The sequence below is a fragment of the Haemorhous mexicanus genome, chromosome 14 (assembly GCF_027477595.1).
Source record: "Haemorhous mexicanus isolate bHaeMex1 chromosome 14, bHaeMex1.pri, whole genome shotgun sequence".
In the NCBI taxonomy this organism is placed as follows: Eukaryota; Metazoa; Chordata; class Aves; order Passeriformes; family Fringillidae; genus Haemorhous; species Haemorhous mexicanus.
This window is the reverse complement of record NC_082354.1, coordinates 16596555-16623695: the sequence shown is the minus strand read 5'-3', so window position 1 is coordinate 16623695 and position 27141 is coordinate 16596555. Positions and strand designations below refer to the sequence as shown.

Sequence of the window (27141 nt, the reverse complement as noted above, 5' to 3'; positions counted from 1 at the left end):
TAGGGCTTTTCTCTTTCCCCTGCCTTTTCTGTCCCACTCACAGCAGATTTTTAGAGCAGTAGTTCATGGCCATGGTAAAGACCTGCCATAAATGCTGTGACTGCCACAAATCTGAGCAGAGCTGCACGAGCAGGAGCTGGGATGCTGTGTCCATACAGCAATTCCCAGACACAACCTTCCCAAGGCAGCTGAAAAGTTTACTGTATCCCAGAACAGCACCAGCACCAAAACATGCAAGCAGTAAATATTTTTATACTGACCATGTCAGACCTGTCAGAGTTCATAATAACATTTTAATCATAGTTTCTCTTCTAACCAAAGTATGAATTCCCACTGCTGTTAAAAAGCAGGACAATAAATTATTTAGGTGCTCAGGCACAGAGCAGTCTGCATTCACCCCCTTGATAGATCAGGTGGAGTTCATAATGACTTCCTCTTAGAGGAAGATAACATCTGATTACACAAAAAGGTGAAGGGAAAATAGAAAACAACCTCCAAGAGATTGGAACTAAAATCCTTTTCTAAGGGCTGGAGAGAATTTGGGATATGACTGTCAGGTTCCAAGCTGCCTCCACAGTGGGCCAAAGCCAGGATCCCACTGTGAGCATCCACCTGGGACAGAACTGCAAGATGTGCTGGAATTCCAAAGAGGGTTTTAAAAAGCTTTTAAAAGTTCTGTTCTATTTTTAATGCTGCTATTCTATAGAAAACTTTCTAAAAATGCCCTGGCCACAGGAAACCAGACAACAGCAGTAATTGTAAATAGGGCACATCCAAACAAGTGCAAGGATGGCAGCTTGCATCCCAAAAAACTCCTCCAGTTTGGGCTGTGTTTGTAAAAGCACAGGGGCCATATTTTTTTTTTTCTCTTTTACTCAATTATAGAAATCAAGTGGAACTCTGATTTTTATAGATTGATGTAATTTTCAGATTGCCAAAATCCTTAGAGTTCCATGGGCTCCTTTTAGAAAAGAATGATTAATAATTAAGTGGAGGATAAATTATTCCAATGAGAACCTTAATGACAAAACCATTAAATACCAAGATCTATCAGAGCACCGTCTGCAGTCATTACTACTGGGCAATGATAAAATGCTCTCAGGAATTTGGACAACTTATTATAAATTGTATTGCTAAAAATAGCTTTGAAAAAAGAGAAGTCATTACAGTGGATTAAAAATCTTAGTTGAAAACCAGTCCTTGAGTCAGATTTTGACATTTACTCCTAAAGAATCAGTCTTTCAAGCAATTACTGACTTCTAGCTCTGTTAAGATGCATTCTCCACAAAGGTATTTTGTTCCTTTAAGATTTTTAGCACATACAGTCAAAACTGAATTCTACAAAATGGGTCAAGATATTTCAGAAAGGAAAGTTAAATTAACATTAGGACAATGAAGAAATAAAAGACCATTGTGATATTTTTCATTTTCCTCCATAAATGAAAATGGATGCTAATTTAGATGCTGAAGATGGCAGAAACACAGAAGAATGCAGAAGAATTCCCCCAGATTGGTCAGAGACAGATGTTTGAAATTTTCGTAGTTTACAATTAAGATTGCCACAATCATTCATTTTGATTTGTTTGTTCATCCTCAGTGTTGGAAAAAGAACTCCAGGCAAAAGAAACCTGTGGACTCCTGTCAGCATTGAAGGATTTGTTAGATTTCTCATAGAAACTATCTGGAGGAAAATGAAGAATATAGTGAAGAATATAGCAATTTTCAAAAAATTAGTTCCAAGACTATTAATTGCTAAAGCAATAAATTCCTTTACCAGGAAATTCCACAGTGCTGAGGTAATTTGGTAGACCTAAACCTGATAATTTTGTAGCTGGGACTCCTTAACTGATATGTTGAGAAAAACATGAAAAGCATAACCTACTTTCATTAACAGCAAAGCAGTGCTTTTTAGTTCTCCAATATCTTCTTTAGACTCTCCTCATAATGACTTTGCTCCTTCTCATTCAGAAGATCTGGATTTGCATGAATGGGATTTGGAAAGCATCCTCCCAGCAGTGGGGATTTCAGCATTGTTATAAATCCCAACTCTGTTCATGCTGGAAAAGCACCTTTTGTCCCTTTTCAAAAGAAAGCTTACCTGCCTGGGGATGACTCACTGCAGATCTGTGGGGAAAATTCATACAAAAAATTCCTACTGCTACAGATGGACACAAAAAATTTAAAAATTAGTGCATTTTTGGGTGTCTGCAGAAGCATGAAGTGCATGATGTATTTGTCTGTGAAAGGGAACTGAGAAAACAGCTGAACTCTGGAATAGGGTGGTGTTTATCAGAGGATTCCAGAGGTCTGAGCCCCCAGAGCAGTAATTCCCCTCCCTGCCAATGGCTTCCAAACTCATTGTACCCATTTGCTATGGTTGGAATTCAGGAGCAAAATTGAGCTCAGATGGTGGAGCTGGGCGTGCACAGAGGACAGAGGTTCTGTTCCTTTCCCTGCTTTCCCTGAAACTTCTGGGGACAAGGCAAGAATGGGTTCCTCAGTTCCTTCAGTGCCTTACCAAACCCTGTCAGGACTCTGAAAAATGGAAAAGTTTTAAGGAATACAGAAATACTGAGTGTCCCTCACAGCAGGAAGGGAGGTTACACCTGAATTTGCCTGGGGACTTGTGCCTGCTCTGCTCTCTGCATCTCCTGGGGTGGGGAGACACAGAGCAGTAACTAACAGGAGTTTAAAATCCCTTTTCAGGCATTTGGTCTGGAAATCAGTTGTGCCAAATATTTCCTAAATATTTATATCCTACTACATTGCACAGCACCTGAAAACAAGTAATTCTGCTCTGACTGCAGTAACCCCTCACAGGAACCAGGACAGATGTTTCCCCTCATGACTCTTCAAATACATAAGCAAAGCCATCTGGATATTTACTTGAACCTGCAAAGTTTGACCTCTCTTCATATTTGCATAAAAAAAAACCCCAGCTGGTGTAAACCCAACTTTTTTAAAGGAAGCAGACTATCATCTTTTCATATTTTAAGTAATTCACTTTGCCTCATTAGGGAATTAATCAAGGGAGCTGGTTTGATTAAGATGGAAATCAGAAATTATTATTAGACAAAAATGTGCTGGAAGATCATAAGACTTTTCTGTCACTGAAGGGGAAGCTCGTCATTAACACCTGTAGCTGATTCACTCTCATTAATATTCGAGCTGCTCCTAACAAGAATTGATGATTTAAAACCAAATGCTCTCCCATTATCTTACAGAGTTATTTTTATTAACTAACAGAGAAACACAGCAAGAATCCAAGAAGCAGCAAGATCTGCTGCTGGAAGAGAGGCTTTGCTGAGCCTTTCTGAAAGGCAGGATCTGGAGAATAAGTGCCATGTGGCACTTTGTTTGGAAACAGAAGGACATCTTTTGGGGAAAGAAGTTCAAATCCTCATGACAGCTTTTGTCCTTTTTTTTTCCCCTGCTTGCATTTCCCAACACAGAGTGTGCTGAAACACAGATGGTGTGACCTGGCACTACATTTACAGAATTACCTCCACCTAAAATGAGCTCTCATTAGGACTCATATTTACAATTCAGCAAACAGACACCGAGGGTATTAATTCAATGACTGTCTTCACACAGATAAATTAGTGCTGAAATGATTTCATTGTGCCAGGCTCTTGACACACTTAATTTCAAGCATGTAATTTGACAGTGAACAGTATGAAAGGGCATTAGGCTGCTGATCATGTTCTTAGAATCAAAGTATATTTGGGGTTTGAAGGGACATTTTAAGGTCATTCAGTCCAACCTCCCCTGCCAGGAGCAGGGACATTCCCAAGTGCTCAGAGCCCTGTCCAACCTGGCCTTGGACACTTCCAGGGATGGGGCAGCCACAGATTCTCTGGGCACCCTGTGCCTGTGTTTCACTGCAAAAAATTCCTTCCTTACATCTGATCCAAATCTCCCCCTTTTCAGTATAAAGTCGTTGTCCCTCTACAACAGACCCTACAAAAAATCTGTCCCCATCCTTCTTCTATGCCCTTGAAATCACAGGATCCATCATTCCAAAGAACAACCTCGAGTGTGAAAATGCAACTACTTCACTTAAAAGCTGCAGCTGTTTCAAGAGAATATAAGAAACAAGAAGCACAACAGATTTATTACAGATATTCCTGTGGCCTCTTGCTCTGGCACAGCAGTGTTTTATGCCTTGAGGATTTGTTTCTCTTTCTGGTCTTTATTGCCTCTGTCTGTGGAGAAAGAGAAATTCTGTCTCAGCCCCAGCTGGCTGAGTTAACCAAACTGAAATCCTTAAATAATTTCTTTTCCTGTGAGACAGATGACACATTTTCCTTTTAACCCATTACATTTTTTTAATGCTCCTGTCTAACAGAGCACCTTTGATAGCTGTAAACGACCTGGAGATCACACACTGTTTCAGACAAGATCTTACTAATGTCAAGACAATGGTATCCAAACTCAGCTTCTCCTGGAAACCTGTTCCTGATTAATTCCAAGTTCATCTTTGCCATTTTCAGTCACATCAGCTCTGTGGTGCTCAGTTGGTTTGGGATTAATTACTACACTCTGACTCCTGGAGTCTTGCCAGGTGCTCCTGAGTAACATCAGGCTTTCAACAGGAATTACTAAAAGCCTTCTTATTGCTCTCTGTCCTATGAAATAACCTTCAAATCCTAGCCCTCACCAAAAAAAAAAAAAAAAAAAAATTACAAAGAATAGAAGACAGAAAAATTCAGTTTTCCCCTGTTTATGACTTCTCTATTCAGGAGAAAAAATGTTTTACAGGTGGTCAGATAGATGAATCAATATTTATTTGATCTCCAATATTTTCATTTGTCTGAAAAAACTATCTAAAAAGGGAAATTAACACAATTTAATTTTCATGAGTTTATGCTGAAAAATGATTCCAATATAAAATCTACTATTTCAACTAAGCAGCAGAAAATACACCACCTACGGAGTATTTGTTAATTTTGCAAACAAAGAAGAGCTACAGTGGCATCTTTAGTACTTCTTTATAATTTTATAGGAGAGGAAGTAAAAATCTACAAGGCACTGGCAGAATTGGAGCCTGTTGTTGTATTGCAGGGAAAAAGAAAGAGTTAGGGTGGCAGTAATTTAGAATGCATAACTTATTCTTAAAGTTTCTTACACTGTTTTAGTAAAATCTTATAAGCAAGAACAAGCAGAAAAGCAAATAAGGAAATTGGATAATGATTAAATGATCTTAACAGCCAGTGGTGAATTGCCTATTTTAATTAATTTCTTGCTTAAAGTACTATTATTTTTTCTTTGATCTTTGTAATTATATTACAGTATTCCTTGGTCAGACCAGATTCCACGTGGAAAGGCTTTTATTTCTCACTTTTTCAGTTGTTGCATTACATAATTTGGAAGCAGCTCTCCTTTAATACCTCCTGAACACTTTTTAACTCTCAACTCCATAGAAAAGCCTTTGGAAAAATTAAAACTGTAAAAAGTTGTGCCCATTCCCTGGAGAGTCTGTTCAGTGCCCAACCATCCTCTGCAGGGAGAACTTCTCCTGGAATCCACCCTGACCCTCCCCTGGAACAGCTCCAGGCTCTGCAATCTCATTTTTACTCTTTCAGCACCACAGTTCTGCCCTGCCCACGAGTGAAGCCTTGCCCTGGACAGCTCCACAACTCCTGTGAGAAGTGCAGAGTGCTGCAGCTGGGAATTCAAAGAGGATGCTGAGGAGGGTCATGCGTTAGGATGACAAACTGGAAGTGCTCAAATTATTCACCTTACTAAAAAAAAAGTGATGAGCTAATTTGATTGCATCCTGAAAATACCTAAAAGAGAAACCTGAGAGATAAAAATACATCAAGATCAAAGGACTGGAAGCTTGTGCCAGACAAATATAGACTACAAATAAAATTACTTTTTCCCCCCCAGCAATGAGAATAATTAACTACCGGAGCAATTTATTCCAGGTTGTGGGAACATCAATGAAAGTTTTCAAACTCAAATGATCAGATTAAATGAATATGAATTTGTCTAGAAAATACATTGGCCTAGTTCAGTCAAAATCAGATTAAATGGTGCTGGTAGCCAGCTGTAGGATTGGAATCTGCTGAAAGAGATCCATACTTTCTCTGCCCAGGGAAGTATTTCCAGCAGTGTCAGGAAAAAATGACATTTTCTAAACATCTTCAGAACAGTTTCTTCCAAACACTTTGTGTTGAAAGATTTATATTTGATATAATACAAAATATTGGTACCAAAATGCTACAGAAACATCAACCTTAAACTATTATCTTGGTTAGGATAGCCAAAATAAAATCTTCTCTGGAAAACCTGTAGGAAAACCAGAGATCTGCAAGTTCTCTGACCCCCCCAGTCATTATTTTCAAATGGGTTACACCCCTTTTTATGAGCTGGTTGTGCTAATATTAGAATTTTGATTAGGTGGAAATTTAATGAGCTGTTGCCTTTGAATAATTCCAGTCCACTAATGGAAATAATGCTAATTATAAGCAAAATATGGATCATGATAACCGGGGGGGAGAAGGAGACAGCTGAGGGTGCTTTGCAGCAAGGAGTGCCAGAAGTGACACTTGAAGATTTGAGGGATATTAAAACATTAAAACTCCTAATCCATGAGGGGGGAGAGCTGGACACACACCTCTGAACCATGCAAACACTCACTATTGCTGCCTGATTTTCCAAACTGCAGACACAATGAGACTTTCCCAGCCATTTCAAAGCAAGAATAAGTTTCCAAAAGAACCAGTGCCCTTTATCTATTTCCTTGGCTTGTTAGAAACTTCAGAATGAATAATTAATACATTATGGGTTTGGGTTTTTTTTAGAAAAAAAGTCTTTTGTGGCACTTGACTCAGCTGTTGGTCCTGTGCCCTCAGGTGGAAAGGGATTACAAGTATCAACCAGCTTGAGCCCGCTGTAATAACAGACATGGAAAGAGTTGCTAAAAAAGCCAATTCTTGAGAAGCTGAATGGGGGATTTCACCTATGGGAGTAAAGATTAAATCAGATCTGTCACTTGAAGAGTGTGTTTGATGGAGAAAGCCAGCCTAATGCATATTTCAGCCTGTAACTATGACAACTCTCTAATACAGATAAGAGCAGTGTGTTGCATTAACATTTAAAGTGTAAATGAATAAGTTATACTTCTTTTCAAGAGAAAATATTTGCTCTCTAATCATAAGATTTTAATAGCCAGACTTTCATATTTCCACTTCACACAAGTGACAGACAGAAAGAGATTTCTTAATTTTGCAGCTGCTGTGTCTGGAGATGGGGTTCACCAGGACTAAGTGAAATAGCTAAATTAGGAGTTCCTAAGGAGTTCCATTGTCCTTGTCACCAGGCATGCCCAAGAAATAATAAATACCAGTGCTCCTTTCTCCAGCAACACTGGAGCTGTTTAAATTATATTTAAATTACAAGCTGCAATACTGAGGTTCAGCATCCACCTGCTTATGGGTATCTTAAAAATAAATCTTCATCCAAGAATGCCCAAACCCCAACCCTGGCAGATTTCTATCAACACTTTAATCATTTTTATATCTTCCCCCCAACAGATTCAGCATCCATGGCTGTTACAGCACTTCTGCATTATTAATCTGGATCCTGCATTAAACAGAATGCAAAATTCTCTTCAAGAGGAGAAGTTAAAGCAGCTGGCAAGTGCATAATGAGAAGTCTAAGAACTTCAAGGAAATATTCTTGGATCTCCTTATATAAGAAGAGTATGATGTTGAACAGCAGCTGTGCAAAATGTAAATTTGGCTTAATCCTTCTGGGCTGGTTATGGACTCAATTTGGGCCTTTTCTTATTAAGAATAAGCAGTGAATATGATGTTGAAAAAGACATAAATAATAATATAATATAGTTGGGCAAAGAAGAATTAGCACTTTTTACCAGCTTTTTTACTTTTCTGTGCTGCAAAGCCTGAGCACAGAATTTCCAGAATACTTACCACAGTTTGGTGGTTGACCTGGATCACCTCATCACCAGCATGGATTTTCTTACACTGGTCAGCAGGAGACTGAGGACAAGAGAGAAAAATTCACTTTACAGGGAGGATGTGGAGGTGGAAGAAAAGAGCAGGAATTAAAACAATGAGTGCTGAAAGAGGCAAGAAAGCCGTGCCTAAAGAAGTCTTATTGCTGTCAAATAATGATAACTGGTCCTATTCAAAAGGAAAAATATTTTTTCTGAGAACATTTGATGGAGTAATCTGGAATTCCATTTGCCAGTCCAACCTAGATTTCCAGCTGCCACTTGTGGCCAGTTGAGATATTCCATTGTGTTTAGCTGAGCAGTCACAACCTTGTTGGGAATCCCCTGGGTGAATTCACCCAGGAATTAAATCTATTATGGAGTTAAATGGAGTTAAATCTGTTACAACACACCCAGGACAGGGCTGGACCAGGCAGGTGTGGGACAGAAATCAGGGCTCAGTCCTCTCCAGAGCAGTGTCACTGCTGAGGGGAACTGAAGATGCTCTGCACACACAGGGTATTTATATCTCCAAATCCAGCTCCAGCACTTCCCAGACAGTGCAAAATGAACCATTTGAACACAGAATGTGGTAATTTACAAACAAGAGTAAGGGTCTTGCTCTTCAGGAGATTTTTATGTACACACACAATTCACATAATTTTGTGATCCTGGAGCTGAAAAATCCCCTTGTCCTAAATATAACTTGTTCTGAGCAGATGAAAATGGATTAAAACCCATTGAGGAGCCACTCAAACATGGGCAACTACTATTGTACAAATAATTCTTAGAAGCTTTGATGAAATCTTCAATCTGTGAGAGAGATCAGGGGCATCCAGGAGATCAGCAGGCTCAGGAATAGAGAGCTGAGAACTCAAGGCAAATTGTTTGCACTGTGCCCTGCTGGCAAGTGTTCTACTGACACAGAGCACACCAACCTGGCACTCAGGAGGCAAAAACCACAAAGAATTCAAGAGCTGAGACATCACCTTGGAAAATGAACCCCAGTGGAAGCTGGCTGTTCAGCCAGGAGACTGGGACAAGGGGGAGTTTACTCGTGAGATGCAGGGTCAGAGAGAGGAGAGGACTGAGTGCCCCTTGTCAAACTGCTGAAACTTTTAAAGCAAAATAATCCTCCAGAAACAGTTCAAGCTCCCTGCCAAGCCAACAGACTCCTAAGGCAGAAAAGGAGCCACTTGCAGCTGGAGGGGGTGGCCTGGCTCTGATCCTGCTGGAGAACTGCACAGAGAAAAAGCTGTTACCAAAATGTAGCTGAGCTCCTGGATAGCTCCTGGAGCCAGCCTAAAACATAAATTGTTAAACACAATAAACACGAGCCACGTGACAAACACAAAGGAAGAAAGGATTTATCTGAACTGAAAGTGATGTGAAGAAGTTCATGGTCATGACCTCACTGCAGGCAAGAGCTCCTCAGCTGCACTGTCTCCAACCCAAAATCCCACTCATTCCTTTTGTAAATGGAGATTAAAAACATAAAACATAAACAAATAAAAGGAACAAAGAGAAGAGGAGGCAATACAAGAAAAACCCAAATTGCCACTGACAGGGAAATGACTGCAAGTATTTCTGAATCAAATGCCAGAGGGACTCATCACCCCCAAGGGCCAGCCCCTGCTGCCAGAGCCATGCAGGGCTCTGGGAGCACGAGATGGCATTGATTACCCAATAACCAGCAAACAGGGCAATCAGCCAGCCTTGCACATGGTGATTCCCAGCCTGACTGGGCTGTTCCAAGCACGGCTTTCACCTTCTGCCCACTGCTGGTTCTCCATTCCCAGCCTTTCTCTGCCCAGTTGCAGCCCCTCACCAGCCTGACCTCTGACAGGGCTTTGGTCACTCTGGATGGGGGGCCAGTTCTCCACTCCCAGCCTTGTCTCTGGCTCTCCACTCCCAGCCTTTTCTCTGGTTCTCCACTCCCAGCCTAGTCTCTGGCTCTCCACTCCCAGCCTTGTCTCTGGCTCTCCACTCCCAGCCTTTTCTCTGGTTCTCCACTCCCAGCCTTTTCTCTGGCTCTCCACTCCCAGCCTTTTCTCTGGCTCTCCACTCCCAGCCTTTTCTCTGGCTCTCCACTCCCAGCCTTGTCTCTGGCTCTCCACTCCCATTTCTCTGCCCAGTTCCAGCCCCTCACCTGCCTGACCTCTGACAGGGCTTTGGTCACTCTGGGGTCTCCAGTTCTGAGCTGAGCCCTGGCAGAGCAGCCAGACCCCACCTCAGCCCTTCTGCCCTACAACAAACAGGATTTTACCCCACGCTTCAGGTGGAGGATGTGAAGACCCACCTGGCTCCAGAGCCACTTTCTCCTTTTCTTGGAAACTTGTGGAATTTTGGCAGCCCAGAAACAAACACAGGAATATCCCTGGAATTCAATGTGACTTTAACAAACTCTTTGGCTTTAAGTGGGCCATGAGAGGAGAGCAGGGAGCTGCAGGAAACACCTCCATCCATAATGGTTGGCTTCAGCTGAACAGCAAAGGCCTGGCTCTCTCTTTTTAGCTGCTTTCCTGACTTGGATGAGGCTGAGCTAATTAAACACTGGCTCTGAGGTCAATTATCCCTTCAAAAGGAATGAAAAATCAATTTGCTGAAACACCAGAAGTTAAAGGTCTTTGAAGCTGGTTTATCTGCACATGTGATTACACTTCCAGCAAAACCAAAAAAAGCAATTTCTTCTGGTGATGTCGTAGCAAAAAGTTTTGATAGAACAAATTAAAAAATAAAAATTCTAGTGGCTGGCAATTTAGTATTGTAAATATATCAATATTTCCCTTACAAACTGCACTATATTTCTGAAATGAATTAGAATTACAGTAAAAAAATGGATTAATTATAGCATGAGTAATTCAATCTACGAACATAATCTCTCCAACATAATCAAGATGGATCAGTCATAATTTTCAGCACCCAAGATATACATATAGTTATTTTTAGACTTCTAAATACTGCCAATGGTGACAAATAAACAAACAAATTTCAAGTTTAATTTGCATTAGAATTGTCTTCCCAAATTGTGACATACAAATCATCTGGCTTTCCATGGGTTTGCACTGACAAAACCCATTTAAATAGCACTAAATGTATATAAATCAATTTAAATATCCCACATGGAGCTCACCCATATGGGCCAGCAGAGCACTGGCACTTGCCAGGCAGGATTTACATCTCACAGAGCCCATGTGATGCTCCTTGGGCATCAGCAATCCACAATTCCAGTATCAGCTGTATAAAATCTAAAGCTGTCACCTGCCCAGCTCTGAGCTCTGGACAGACCCAAGCCTGAGTGGGAGCAGAGACTGAAAGATGAGAACCAGAGGGGTTGTGTTATAAAGCCTGTCACAGTAATTAGATGGCAGCAGTTGAAGTCAATTTAATTATTCAAATTTATAGTAATGAACTGCCTGTTAAGGAACAAGGAGGATGTTTAGAAGCTGAGCTGTTGTTCCTGTCCCACTCTTTAGTGCCCCCTCAAACCTCACAGAGATATTTGAGCTGCAGAACTCTGTGATTTTAGTTCAGGTTTTTTAATACATCTGGGGCTGCCATGAAAATGATAATTGATCTCTTCTGTGTATTTACTACAAATGATAGAAAACATAAAATATAATGTACTTAATATACTTATATATTGTATATATACTTACATATGGTATATATATTGTATATGTATGTATATATACATATATAATGTACTTAATATAAATGAAACCACTTTTTCCAGAGAGAAAGTGTGTGATTGTTGTTAGAAAAGAGTATTTGAGGAGTCACTGAGGGCAGAATTTTGAGAATTTCCTTTATTATAGCATTAGTTATTAATAATTTCAACACAGTGGCTTTTCTATGTCTATGTTCAAGGGTACTAAGTCTTTACACAGGTAATAGGATACATATACTTAAAAAGGAAAAAAGATATTAATAAAAAGTGGCTTGGTTTAAAGCAAGTTTACATATGACAAAATGCAGATACACAGAAAATAATTGTATGCATGATGAAAGTATTTTAAAATAAAGAATCTTACATTTTCTGTTGTTCCTGTGATTACATGTAGTCCATCATATGTTGATTTGATATACATTCCCTGGAAAATAAAGAGCAAAAAGAGTAATTAATATTTGTGGGAAACAATACAGGACATTTGCATGATAATTAAAATAATAGATTTGCTCTAAGGACCATAACATTTGGACAGACTGGAAGGAGCTGTGGTCGATTACCATTTGCAAATCTAAGTTAAACAAATCTATAGCAAGACCACTATAAATAGCAGAGTTTTCTCACTTAATGCTTTTTTTTTTATTCTAAAGTTTGTGAGCAGAGTTCAACACGGACCATCAGCATAAAAACGTGTGTCTATTCAGTATTTGAAACATTGAACATGATCTCTTTTTATTACAGGTGACATAAGAGAAGTATTGAAACTGAAAGCATGAGCAGGAGGTTTTTACACTGAAATGCCCCATTTTCAGAGAGTTCCTGATTCAGTGAAAATGAAGCCAGAGCCTGAGAAAAGACAGGAGCCAGTGCTCATATTGCTAATTTATGGGGAAAATGAGCTTAGTGAACTAACAGGAGCTCTGTAATTAGTCCATCAAGAATTCTGCTTCAAGGAGGAGACTGACAAGATGGAAAGGGACAACCAGAGCAGGGATCTGTGGAGCTGAACACACTCAGAGCCCCAATGTCAGGGAGGCTCAGTGGCTCCTGTGCTTCCCCTCTCCTCCCACAGCACCCTTATCCATCACATTTGGAAATCTAATTAATCTAATTGGTACATTGTGCTGCTGATTTATTGTTCTTTCAATAGCTCTGCATCACCTTGTGCTGTCACAGCCCCAAAGTTTAGAGTCCCCAGCAATAACCAAGAACATTTTGTTCAGAGAAAGCAATTTCCAGATTCCTGAATGCCAATGGAGATCTTCAGGCAGGGTGGGCACACAAACACCACCTCCCATCCCCTCGAGAAAAAACCAAAACTTAAAAGTCCTGCAAAGTTTAGGTGATATTGCTCTCCACAAGTGCCTAAACTGGAAGATGGGATGGAGCCAAACTCTTCCTCACAGTGGGAGGATGAGAAGCAAGAGACAAGTTGGAACTTGAGTAAGGAATTTTTTTTTTTTTTTCGTTTTACCATCAGGAAAATAAAACCCTGGAACAGGCAGGCAAAGCTGTGGAATCTCTGATTTGGAGAGGATCAAATTGTGGCTGGACAAGGCTCTGAGTAACCTCCTCTAGCTGGGTCTGTTTGATTTTTCACTGGAAAATGAAACTTCTGCCTTAAGGTAAACTAATTCCATTTCAGCAAGTTTTAAATGTATTGAAATCTTGAAAATAAAGATTGTCCAAACCTGATTGCTGGCTGGTTGCAATGCTGCATAGAAGAGTCTGCTTCAGATTGCAACCCCCATCTCAGTAGTTCTCTTAAATTAGTCTGCTTTACAAACTACTTCATTTGTAAAAACCAAAGATCCAAATTAAACCTTGCCAGTCTTGAAATCAGCTTCACAAAATGGGATTAGTTGGAAGAAAGAAGCTGCTGAAACCTTCCAGAATTTCCTTTTTAGAGCTGTTTAATTTGTCAGTGTTTGCTGTTCTGCTGTCTCTGTGGTCCCTTCAGCAGCTAAGGACAAAGTTCTCTTTGCCAACTCAAGGACACAAACAGGATCCTGGAAAACTGAAGGTTCCCATGGACAATGGGACGGGGAATCTCCATTGAAAACCCAATTTTGGGGTTTTTGTTTGGATTTAATTGGGCAGAAATTTTGCCCATCTAGTGTGAGTTATGCTGAATTTCCACAGTGGACTTTTCACAAGAACATCACACAACGTTTCTGCTCTTTTAGCACTTGGTCAACCTCAGGAAGACATTTCCAGCCACATTTTTATATCAAATTTAATATCACGTTTCTTACATCCCACTTGCTTTCATGAGATTCATTCCCCACTCAAAAAACCCAACAGATTAAAATCTTGAGGGCCACAAGAGGACAGAGTGCTAAACTTTGCCCTAAATTTTACCACTAAGTTCTTAGACTCTTATTAATCTCTGTGTATTTTTGGAAAAAACTAAATTATAATTTTATCTCTTAACAGATGCCATTGGAGTCATAAAATCTGACTAATCACACAAAATTACCCTACAGTTTGTTATCTGCTCTTTCATCCTGGTTATTAAAATTTAAGAATATATAAAAAACTAAACAATTTTAGAGAATGACTCATAGCCTTCAAATTATCCTACATAGAGCTTTCATCCTTGCTTTCCCAAAAGAAAAATAATGAGCTTGTTTCTTGTTGACCATTACAGGAGCAGAGCATCCCCTTGACATACATTTACCTGAAAAGCTGAAAAGATTATTCTATGTAAAAAAATATGAAAGTTCTTATATTAATTTTTTACTTCCTGTGGTTCAGCTCAGGCAGTGATATCCAGAGAATTCTTTGGTCACTTGAAGTGACCAGGTACATGCATAGGTTTGGCCAGTGTGGCAGAAACCCTTCTGGAATGGCACCTACAGCTGGCATGGAGGCTTCTCCTGCCTCTTTCCTTCAGTTTGCACTGCTGCCCTCTCCACCCAGCTCTGTCTGCCTTCCTCCTCTCTGCAAACTCAGCCATGGCCATTCCTGTCCCACCAGGCTTTTCCTACCCTGTCCTTCCCTGTCACAACCTGCCCTGTCCATCCCAGTGACTCAGATCCAACTTTCTTTCTGTTCTCTTACCAGTCTGTTTCCTGCCCTTAGAAGCAAAACATCACAGGAGTCCTTTTTCAAAATGATTAATATCTTTTTTTTTTTTTTTCCCAAGAATGTGGTTTTAGTCTCTTTGTTTTATTATTGAATGCCAACAATGATCTCAGAGAAAAGAACAACAAGCTGTACCCCTTATCTCGAGATAAGGCAAGAGCCAAGGTTTCTCCTCTGTGAAGATGGCTCAGACTGGTGAACATTTAGAAATAAATAGTTGCTCTTTAATAACTGATGTGTCTGGCATAAACTCTGCAGAATGACACTGACCTATGTTAGAGAACAAGGAAATGTTTCTCAGGCATCAAATCAAGAACCCTGGTTGTTTCTGAGTAACTCTGCCACTGTCCCCTAGTGACAAAGTGAATTAAAGCTTTTTAATTAAAATCTGACCTTTGAAAACATATGGGAAGGCATCAACCATTTAAAGCTCCATTTTGAAGAGACTTTTCCCCAGAAAACAGCATACCCAGTTGTCAGGGGAATTTCCTTGAAGATTTTCTTGCATATTCATCTGGCTAATTAAGGAGGATATAATGACAGCAGTGTGTTTTTAAGTGTCAACAATTATTCCTGCACAGGGAAGCAGTGACAGCAAAGATGCAGATTTGTAATGCCACAGACAACCATGGAACTCTTACACCCCTTGATCCTTTGCCCCATAAAAATCAGTTCTTTAATCTTATTTCAATTATCAAAGTTACACAAATGCATTTAAATGAATGCCTTGGTAGTGCTTTGAGAAGGTGATGGAGTTTTTTGTTTAAATTTTATGCCATTAAAAATTCCTTCTCAATTTTTTTCTGCCTTATATGTTGCAGTCCTTTGCCCAAATTTAAGTACCTCTACTTTCCTTCCTGCAAGACAACTTCCACCTCTCAAAATACTTAAGATAGTAACTTCTTTTATTCTTCTGTATAAGAAAATTTGGTTTTGTTTGGGCTTTTAGGCTATGAGAACCTTTATATGTCAAGCATGATGGAAATTTGTCAAGTTTCTGTAAGCCTTTAAAAATAATTCGAAATAATTAGATGAACACCCTGACAGTTTTAGGCCAGGCATATTCCCATTAAAAAACTGCCTTCATATTCTCCTTTTTCTTCCTGCTTACCTTGCAGTTCCTTTCTTGTGAAAATGGGAAAGATTGGCTTCCATCCCCTTAAATTACAAATGCCTCAGAAACAGAAGCACTAGGGCAGCTGGACATTGGCTAGATGAATAATCCTTCATAAAGAAGGTTCTGTGCATCTGACAACTTGGCTGTTTGTTCAGCTTCTTTTGTTTTCCAGCATTACAGCTGATTTAATAAAAATTTTAATTTTATAAATAAAAATCTTTGCTTTCCTTAAATTCTTAGAATGAAACAGGAAAAGTTCCCTCTGCAGAAAAATTAAGAAGGCTCTGGATATTAGATCATACATCTTAATTAAAGTCTGTCTGATTACACTGATTCTATCAGCAGGGGGAAGCTCAGACAACAGAGAGAAAAAGAATAAAAAAGTGAAAGGAAGAGGGATGAAAGTCCTCCTTTATTCCAGAAGGAAAGAAGAAAACATTTCACAGACATCAGAAGATACAAATCCAAAGAACAAAACCCCAACTGCCTCTCTGTTTAGAATCTCCTGCTTAAGAGGAATCATTAATCTCATCAAATAAGATTAAAGCTGCATCTTACACAGAAGAATCTCTGGGTATATGAGCTGGACATCAAGTGCAGAAGATTAAAAAAACAAGTTTCATCTGAAATAATTCTGGCTGTAATAATCTCTCACTATGGACAATCCCCAATCATCCAAGAGCAGGAGGGGAGGGGAAAAAGCCTCAAACTTCAAAAACCATTCTATGATCCCATTCTGTATCTCTATAAAATCTCCAATAAAATGCTGCCTGTTTATGTGACAGCAAAACTGCTCCAAAGGTGGCTCTGGGCACAGAAGGAGGTAAATCACAGCAAGGTTCTCCAGCCTTTCATCAACCTCCATCTCCAAGGAATTAGCATCAAATGCAGGGGCTGCCAACAGCAATCCAAACTCCTGGCTCAAGGGCTTATTGTGGATCCATCAAGCCAAAAAACTCAAAGTGAGGAGGCAATTTTCTTAAATCACAAAGTTATTTTATTCTATTCGATTTCCCAAAAATTTATGTCTGCATGTTCAGCCAGAGCTAATGGTGATTCTCACAATTTAATACTTTCTTAGTGCAGGAATTTATTTGAAGTTTGTCAAATTGATTGTTTGAAACAAAGCTTTGCCTTCCAGACATCTTGTTCATGCTGATTATGCTGTGCACTTCAGATATTAATGGTATTACCATACCCAGTACAACAATTCAGGAGATAAAGTGCTTTACAATCCTTAAAGTCACTTCAAAATGAAATAGAAAATATATGGAAGGTGTTTCAGTATTTTCCACTGAAAAATCAGTGGCAGAATAGGGAAAAGGAGGAACCAATTTGACTGGTGAAGCAGGGGAAGGAATGGAAAAAGAGAGTAAAAAAAAACCCAGTATACTTCTGGAGGCCAACAAATGCCTGCAGAGATCAGGATGCAAAGAGAGTCCCCAGGACCTGGAACAGACCCCAAACTGAGTGTTCCCAATGCAAATTCCTTTGTCCAGCAAACTGCCAGGAAAGCACAGCACACAGAGTGCCCTGGGAAGGCTGCAGATAAGGCCAGGCTTTAATAAAGCTGAATGCAAAGAAGGTATTTCAGAGGGGAAAAAAAAGAAAAGGGGACACAAAGCTCACAAAAGCACAGACGGAAAGTTTGAAAATGCTAGAACTGAAGATGGACATTCCAAAGACTCAGAGTCCCTTTGTGAAAATGCTTTATGATCCAGAATTTATTTACACAATTAAGCACACAGACAGTGCCCTGCAGGAGCTCTGACTCCGTGCAGACTGCATGGACTTGGACCTGGAAATTAATTCCCTTTATGTGGGAACTCGTGCAATGTCAATAGGATTCCTGGCTCATAGGGGGAGAAATTAGAAGGCATGTAATAAAAATTTTGCAAAGGGAGTTTTGAAAACTTGGGAAAACTCATAATTTAGTCAGCTGAATTTCATCGCAGATAACTGAATTCTTTTGTAAATCTGAGTGATTTACAGTACAACACACTTTTCTCCAATGGCAAATAATTGTGTTTGTTTTCTAGGTGCCAACCCTGGATGAACCCTGTTCTCAGGAGCTCTGAAAATTAGAGCTACATTTAAACCCAAGAGAGCCTGTGTTTTAAATTTATGCTATAAAGGTAACAAATGTTCTGAAAAATTGTACATTAAGCTGCTCTTGAAAAACACATTTTTGGTGGTTTTGACACCAACTGCTGTGCATTAGCTTCCTACCTCTAAAATTAAAATTACAGTATCCTTTTCACAAGTGTGTTGTGAGGATGAATTAATTAGTGTCTGTGAAGCACTCAGGAAGGCCATATAAAAAATAAATAAAACAACTCACGACGAAATTAGTAACTCCAGGGACTGCAGAGCTTAGCTGGAGTGTGGTAAATCAGGCCTCAACCCCTACACTGAATGATAAGGATAAAAATGGAACTCTGAATACTTTCCATTCACTGAATAGTGCTCATTTCTCTCTTGAATGGAGCAGATATCCTGTGGAAAAAAATCCTCTATACAATCATGAGAAAGCCATTTGTAATTCATTACTCTGTTCTATATTTGATTCTGATTAATGTTTTCTTTTCCTTTTCACATGATTTTTCTTTTATTCCCATTTATAGTCCTTTTTTTCATATTTTCTTCTAAACAGAACACAGTGTCAGCAAAATTGATTACAAGGAACTTTCCAACCTAACACGTTACAGTGCCTTCACAATTAGGCACAGAAAACTCATTCACTGTGATTTCACTTCATCTAAAGGAAAAAGGGGGGAAAAAAGGGAGAAATTGCCAGGCAGTTTTGATTGCAGTATTTGTCTCATGTCCTCTGTCAGCAGTGCCCACTCCCTGCTGTCTTGCTGGCTCTGAACTCACGGGCACATTGTGGAAGGAGAACCACACAGGGGTTCTTCCAGCCCCAGTCCATCCAGCCAGGACCATTCCAGCACAGACCCTCAAGTTCTACCAGGAGAAAAAGGGAATGTGAACCACAGGAAAGGCCCCAACATCTCAGCCACCAACTCTCACCTTGGTCACTCCACAGCTCAAATCACACTCCAGCTCTTTATGTCCTGACAGACACCTGCCTCAGCCTGGCCTCCAGGAAATCTCAGTTCCCCCCTGCAGGAATCCTGGTTTTGGGGTAGATTCCACTCCTCCACCAGCCTGATGCAGAGCCACCACTGCATGGGAAGCATCAGCAGCACCAAGCCCTGCTTATGGTGCTCCATCATCTGAGGAAAATGCACCTCTGTGTTCACCTTCTCTGCAGCACTGACAGTGAACTCTCCCCTAATTAGACCAGCAGAAATCCATCCCATTTCTGCACAGGAAGGAAAGGCACGCAGAGTGCTGGCCTGCAGGGTGTAGGAATCCTAATGCAAGTCAAAAGCCCTGGGACATTCACAGTGTATCTATCTCCTGCAAATGTACTGACCTGTATTTCCTGGGCACCCTGCACTAACCCAGAAATCAGAGCTAGAGGGGAAACTGGGCCATAAAGGGAACAAGTTTGGCCATAAGGATGCAGCAGCACAGCGAGGGAATTGTAGCTGTGCTCAGGATTACACACTGGGCTGAGCATCTGCGATGCCACGGCGTTAAAATGGAATGTGCTTTCTGCTGTGGTAATGTTCTTTGTTGACTGAATCAGCCTAAGAATAAAGCAAACTTGTGCAGTCACACAACACCCCCTCGTGTTATTAAAATATGTCATTCTCAGATTAATATGCATACCTCAGAGTAATTATGCCCTTGTAACTCTGGCAGTATTTGCATATGACGTTTGTCGCTATTCAATGTCAGAACAAAGAGGAAGATGTTGAAATAATACAAAGTGTCTCAACTAACAGAAATTTAAACTCTCTAAATCACGCTGAATTACAAACAGGAAACATGTCACAAGGTGTAGAGTGGCACTCAAGTGGGTTTTGATTTGCCAGTTTGGGGATTTTCTGTGGATAAGCCTCGTGGCTGCCAATTTCACTCCCCACTTCCCCCTTATTTTCCTCCTACGACTGCTTCCTTCAACCCAGAAGCAACATTCCTGAATTACTCTTCTTGTAGGGAGAAAATAAAAATAAAAGAATTCTGAGATGGCAGCTGGAGGCAGTGTAAGAGATTGTGCTGGGAATAGCAGCCTGGCTCTTGAGGAGAGTGAGTGAGAACAGCCCAGTGCCTGCAGTGCCACCTTCCACTCCAGCTTTTACTGGGGTCTTGGGTTCCAAGCACAATCCTTCTGTTCTTACAGCCCACCAACAGCAAAAGGTTGCAAAGTAAGGGACTGCAGAGGAGAGGCAGAAATCTTTACCCACCAACCATTAAAATGTCACAAAAATCCACTGTCCCAAAAAAGGTATCAGTACATTAATATTTGAAAGCTGTAGCCAAGTAATTCTGAAACTGTTCCTGCAGAACATTCCACTGCTGTGACCCAGCACCCATGCAGAGCAGCTGGGATGTCCAGAGCCATCCAAGCAGGCTGCTCAGTGAGCCACAATTTATAAATAAAAGAGATTTATTTTGTTCCTGGGATGATACTTCTGAAAGTTTCATTTGAACTGATCATTAGGGAGGCATGTAACTCCATTTATGCAAGTCCAAGGCACAGACTTGCCACTGATCATTTTGAAAGCACATGAATGACATTAGTTAATTTTATTTGTGTGTTTGAATTTGGGGATTATTTCAGTACATTCCAACAACGGCAATCTGGCTGTCAAAGGATCACAGATTTAACACACACAGTTACATGTGAAGCCCTAGGTAAAACAAGTTTTAATTTTAAAAGACCTCAAACAATCCCTTTGTTTGGATAAATGTCAATTAAACCACCTTCAGGAATCTGATCCAGCTTACCAAAAAACTTAGGACATTGCATGAAAATACATTTTGATTTCTTGATAAACTCAAAAACCAAATCACCCCAAAGAACTGAGGCTTGTGCTGGGCATTCTAAATTAAACCTGAAACTGCTTTGCTACTTACCAGCCCCTCACTGGGCATGATGCTGGTGAGATGAACAACCTCGAGATGAGCAGACTGGGACACCAGAGAGTCAGAGGAGAGGGAAATGATGTGGTCACAAATCCCAGACAGGGTTTTACACTGCAAAGGAAAACAAGTCAATAGAACCCCTCCAATCCAATCCAACAGGAACTACATGTGAAGAAGTTCTTATTCTAAGAACTAACCAAGAATAAACAGATACTTGTAATTCTTAGCACTGTAAAAATTAAAAGTGTATCAAAGTCAAGTGGTTAAAGGAACAGAAAATATCCATAAATGTCAAGGAACTGTACATGTATGCACAGTTCTGCTGTAGAAGAATATCTGTATCTCTAAACTATCTTCTCCACTCCAACCATGTGCACTTTAAAAATAAAACAAACCCAATGGACTTTATCCTTATGATTATAAATTCAATGGGACTTGAGTGAAATATGTCAAAATAAATGTCTTATGCAACTGAATAACCTATTTTGGCTACCAAATGATGACATCATCCCTACCAACTGTGATAATTAGGTGAATTGTGTTCTTCAACTTGGAAAATTTCCTTTGTTAAAAATTACCCTGGCAGAGAAGTGCCTTAGTTAACCCATTTCCTGCAGTAAAATTCTTATGCATCTTTGAGCACATCCTTTAACTGATCTTCTACATCTCCACAACTATGCAATGATTTTGTTATCCTGCCTTCCAGCTAAAGATCTCAAAACCTTAATGCAAATCCACAGAAACACCTTCAGAGCAGGAGCCCCACTGCATGGACAGTAGCAGTGGGTCTGACAGATGAATCCCATCTGTCAAAGCAAAGTCTGGAGGTCAGAGGGAAGCTGAGCTGACCACACTCATGTGGAAAGATTCATTCCCAAATTTCTGTGTGTTGCTTCAAGCACACTCCTTCAAGAAGTCTGTGCCTGAGAATGTTTGAACCTGAAGTGAAAGCATTCATTTAACAGAATTTCAGGATGGGTTTCTGGTCAAGGCTGTGCTGTGTGCATCTATTTTGCTTTGGGGACTGTACTCTCATTTTTCCTAATTATAGCAAATTCCAGTGAAATCCCTTCAGGGAAGTTTTGTTTCAGGCATTTGCAAAACCATGAGGCTTTCTAATATCTCATTTGACACTATCCACAGAAGTTAAACAAATAAAGTTGTCACAATGAATAAGTTAACTGCCTAAATGGGGAGGTTGGATTTCCATTCACTGTGAAGTTACTCATCTGGAAATCCAAGGACATCTCTGGAGCCTGGGCTGTGGCATCTGGATTTTGTATCAGCTGCAAGATGCAGAGCATCCCACTGAGGTGGCTGCAGCTAAAGGTCACCATTTCCACAAATATTTCCAGCAGTTTCAGCTAGGGGCCAGAACCCCTGAGCAGAGCTTGGGTCTTATCTTCTCCCAGCAGTGATGGAGAAACTCAAAAATCTCAAAAATCTCCAGTGTAAGAACATTCTTATTCTTATTCCATAGTTTCCAACTGAAAACCTGTCTGTGCCTCAACACTGGAGAGCATTTGCCCAGATTAGATGCAGACTAAACCCCAGGGAGAACAGAGAACAACACTTTCTACTTTCTGCTGTAATACTTTAACCTTAGAGTTGCCTCATGGAAATACCTTTTTTTTAATAGTAAAATAAACAACAAAGAAGTTTTCAATCAAATCAACCTGGTCTATGGAAGGTGTCCCCTGCCACAGTCAGAATTGTGGGCTAAAAGGTGAAAAATTATAAATATAAATATAAACAATATAACTAAAGTGTGTGTGTGTGTATGCACACCCCAAATCCCAGAAGGTATCAGGTGATTTTAAAAGTTCTATTCATACCCAGGTTTGCTATAGTAAGCTTTTTTTTCCCCTCTAAAAGTCACTGCACTCTCTCTAAATTTAACAGCACATCAATGTTTTATGGCAGATTTTAATCCCTGCTGGAAGCAGAGAATGTGCAAAAGGCTTTAAAAAATAGAAGAAAAAAAGAGTCAGGCACTTGGGCAGAGCTTGTCAAAAGCTTATCTGAACTTGTAAATCCTTTGAGAGTTCCCTCTCACCACAGGCTTTATCTCAGTGTCAGTACAGGTTTCTGTGCTGGTACCAGGAAAATATAAAGGATTTGAACTTAAAGGCCAATATCTAATCAATAATCTTGAATAAGATTCTTCCACTCCCCTTTGTCATCAGATTTTTTTGACTTCTGAAGGCACAAAATGCTCAGTGTGACAACCAGTGATGCAGCAGGTCCATGGATCTGACCAGCCTTTCTGGTAGGAATATTCACTGTACAGAATATTGTGCAGCTTCTAAACCTCAACCCATAATTCTGTATTTGTAATTAACTGTAGCTATAACAGAGAGCATTACTGCAGGGAACTTGAATTTTTAGCAACTGATATAATTCATCAGAAATTATGCCAAAAAGCAAGAAACTTTATTTTCCCATAGCAGCCTTATTTTTTGAAAAAATCATTTCCTTGTGTGGGGTAAAAATAGAGAATAGCAAAGCAGAATTACTTACCACATGAAGAATTTTATTTTCTGTTTCATACACCGTACAATCCTGTGGTAAAACAGAACAAAATCAATTAATGAATGTCACATTAAATTTCCTATTAAGAAATGAAAAAGTTTTATGCTGTTAACAATCTATTCCATATTCCTGATGAACCTTAAGATTTGTTACTTTTGGAGTGGTCATTTTCCTATTTTAAGGAAATAAGAATACCACTTTAAGAATAATCAATCTTACACTCCATAATTACAGTGTCACCCTTACCTTGCTTTTTGCTTTAGTGCTATTACAGGGGTTAAAATGTTGTTTTTCTTTCATGAAACAAGCCATACAAATTGCTGAACTGCCTCTATCACTTATTAATGTTTGAAATTTCCCTCAGTGTGATCCCCTGGAAATTGGGACCCAGCCATGGCAAAGGGGTTTCACCATCCCCTGCAGCTCTGCCCCACTCCAATCTCAGGTTATATTCTGCTAAAATAGAAAATAAAAAGGAAAAGACAGGAAAATCTCTCTTCCAAGCAGAGTGAGGTTAGAGCAGGGTCTCCCCAAGCCTTGGTTCCCTCTGAGGGCAGCCCTGGCCAGGCTCCCTCTCCCCTTCTCTTGTTGGGAAATTGTTAAATCCTTCTCCAAGTGCCCTTCCACACTGGAAAAGGCTTTCTACAGAGCAAGATATGGGATAATTTTAAAAACCTGTCTTCTTTGCTTAGTTTTTTCCCTTAAATAAGCTTCCAAGTAAAATTTAACTTGCTGATAATACCTGAAAGGTCCCTTCAAGTAACTTGAAATTCCCTCAGCTGGTCAGAGCCTGGTGATGGCAACACCAAGTCTGAGGGTTTTATCTTAAGAGTTGGATTTGATACATTGGTCCCTTCCAGCTCAGAATATTCTGTGATATCCCTTCAAGCAGTTTAAGACTCCCTGTAGTTCTCAAGGTTTCCTCTTTTTACTGCACCTCAACACATTAGCAACAAGCGTTAATTGCTTCAGCTCTCGCACCAAACACTTCCAACCCCCTCATTCCCTGGACCCTGAACTCTCACTTTGGGCTGGGACACCCTCTGGAGGTCTCTGCTCTCGTTTTCCAGCAGCCCAAACCCTTGGCTGCTCCCACCCAGCTCCCAAACCCTATCCCTTGGGTGTCCCTTAGAGGATTTTTCCCCTGAGCCCACCTGAGGCAGCTGCTCCAAACCCTCAGCCCAAGGAGCTGCCCCTCCCTCAGCTCTCAAGGTCAATATTTATTTTGGAGGATTGCTGCTCTTGTGGAGAAATTAATTTCTAAGTGACAACAGTTTATGGAATATTGCTGCAGAATAAGAAAGTCAAAATCAGAAGATTGGGAGTGCCAAGCAACACAGAAGAATTTCTATTAGCATTTCATGGTCAAGTATCCCTTTGATGTTTCCTCTGTATTCACACTGTTATTTTCTAGAGCACAAAAAAAATTCAATTAGTCAGTTTGGCTGGCAATGCCCAAGGCAGTTTTCCTTACAAGTTTTGCACACTTCAAACAGCTCATCCACCATCTCCTTTTAACCCTCCACGTACCAAGAGAACAAAATGATCACAGCAGGGCTTCCAGCTTGGCTCCAGAGCTAATGCTCCTGTCTAAATGATTCCTTTAATTTCTCTGCTAGAAATACAATAGGAACCTCCCTCTGAACAAACTTAATTACTTCAGGTCAAAGAATAGAAGACTTATGTATAGTAAAACTGAAATTTTACTGTTTTGTAGAGCAGAATTAATGTTAGCTGTACTTATGTTGCACATTCAAGATTACATTAGCATGAAAAATGTTAATGGCTTTGGGATGCCTTCCAAAATAGATGCATATTGACTTCTTTTTAAAATACATCAGACTAGTTTAACTGAGAGGTTAAAAGCACTTGCAGTGTTACACTAAAATATTAAGATATGTAGGTCACAATCTCCTTCTGATTTATTTTTCTCTGATGCATAGCAATGCACCAGGGATCTCATTAAAAAAATAATCTTCCAGGACTACCATTTTTAGGATGGTGATGTATTTTTCTTAGAAAATAAATAATAGTTATAGTCACATTCTTTCTATGTTCTCCAGTAGCAAGATGACATGATAAAAATATTTGTTCTTAAAGTTTAAAATAACTTTTAAATTGGTAGCTGTGTTCTATTTCCCCTCTGTAAGAGGGCAAACCCCAGGAATTACAAAACCAGTCACAGGAGCAGTGTTGCAAACCAGGCAAGGACTGCACTGTCCTGAATATCCAAAATTGAATATCCAAAATTGACAAAGCCCACCTTTGTCTCTGATAAAGTGAAACTGCTCCTCTGCAAATTCATAAAGAGAAAAGGTCAGTGGGACTTGTGCTCATCCACACTCTAGACAAAATTTCAATTTCAAAAGAAGGAAAAAGTGCAAGTACCACAAAATTTTGCAGATACCATAAAGAGTGTCTTATGGCAAGTTCTTGAGGGCAGTTAACTAAAACATTAAAAATGTGAAATATTGAGTTCATTAACTTAGTTCTATAAAACAGCATGAGTTAAGTCAACTACTGAAAAGAAACAAAAAACCCTGTAGAGGAGCATTTCCCACCACAACACCAGAGGAAAGTTCTACAGCAGCCTTTGAGTGGTGGGTGTGACAAAGTGACTTCAAAATACCTTGGTGGCATGCAGAAAATTAAATACTTCTGAAATTCAGACATTCTAAAGGAAGAGATCACTCTGGAATTAGGCAAATACCAATGGCAAGTGCACATTGGTGAGCTGACTCGTTTTACTTGGTTCAAAGGTAGAGACTTGATCAGAGTGTATTTTTAGAAAAGAGTGAACAGATGTTTGATGAAATGTTCTTTAGCAAATGCAAGCAAAATGAGATGGAGGGGCTGAAAGCTGAAGTCTGCAAAGTTCAAACTGAAAATAACACCCAGGTTTTGCATGGCAGCTGCTGAATCACAGGATAATTCAGGTGGAGGGGCCTCTGGAGGTTTTCTGGTCCAACCACCTTCTCAGGGGAGGCTGATTTAAAATTGACACCAGGCACAGAAGTTACTAAGAAACAACAATTCCTGTCAGTTGGAGTGCAAACTAGATGGCTTTAAAACAGCAGGAAAGCCACGCTCCATCTTAAACACAGTATTTGGCTAAAAATAGGGCAAAATCCATTATAAGGTGTCTGAATTTATCTCAGTGAGGTTAATTAGACAGTAATGAGGGGAGAACAAGCAGAATTTGGTTTGGTTTTTGTTGGAAAAAGGCTGAGTTGTGCTGACATCCTTTGGTAAGACAAAGATTATTTTTGTTGAAAGTTTGTTCCTGCGGGTGTATCAAAAGCATCTACCTCAGATTTAAACATCTTGGACATCAGAAGGAAAAATCAGAATCCCAGCTGCCTCTGGGACTGAGGAACTCTTCCTACTCAAGGAAAAATTAACCAATGGCTGCATTTTATGAACAAAAATCCAGAGCTATTCTTCCCCAGTTGCTCTGCCTTTCCCTCAGGGCAGCCTTGGTGCTAAATATGACCAACCCCAAATTTGGCTCAGTGGTTCTGGTGGCTCCCATTTCAGAGCAGGCAGGAGAGTGAGGGCACCTTGGAACTGAGCTGGAGCTCAGGGTGCAGGCAGCAGAGAGCTCAAACATCTCAATGTCCTGCTCTAGAGTGTGCTTTTTGCATGTTATTGTAAACACATTTTGATGGGACATTGCACCTCAAAATCAGGGTGTTTCTGCAGCTCTGTGCATGACATAATTCTTTCACAGTAGCTCAGTGGAGGTGATCAAAAGGGTGCAGAAAACTGAACAGA

At 40.0% G+C, this 27141-nt stretch overlaps 1 protein-coding gene across 1 annotated transcript in view; it reads right to left on the bottom strand.

The window, feature by feature from the left end:
• LOC132333775 (connector enhancer of kinase suppressor of ras 2-like) overlaps positions 1–27141 on the bottom strand; it is a 170389-nt gene that overhangs the window by 57252 nt on the left and 85996 nt on the right. Inside the window, exons 5-8 of the mRNA XM_059859201.1 lie at positions 23356–23397; positions 20827–20946; positions 11998–12057; positions 7941–8009 (exon numbers count right to left, since the gene is read on the bottom strand). Coding sequence (XP_059715184.1) covers positions 7941–8009; positions 11998–12057; positions 20827–20946; positions 23356–23397 — 291 coding nt within the window. The remainder of the gene's footprint in view (positions 1–7940; positions 8010–11997; positions 12058–20826; positions 20947–23355; positions 23398–27141) is intronic.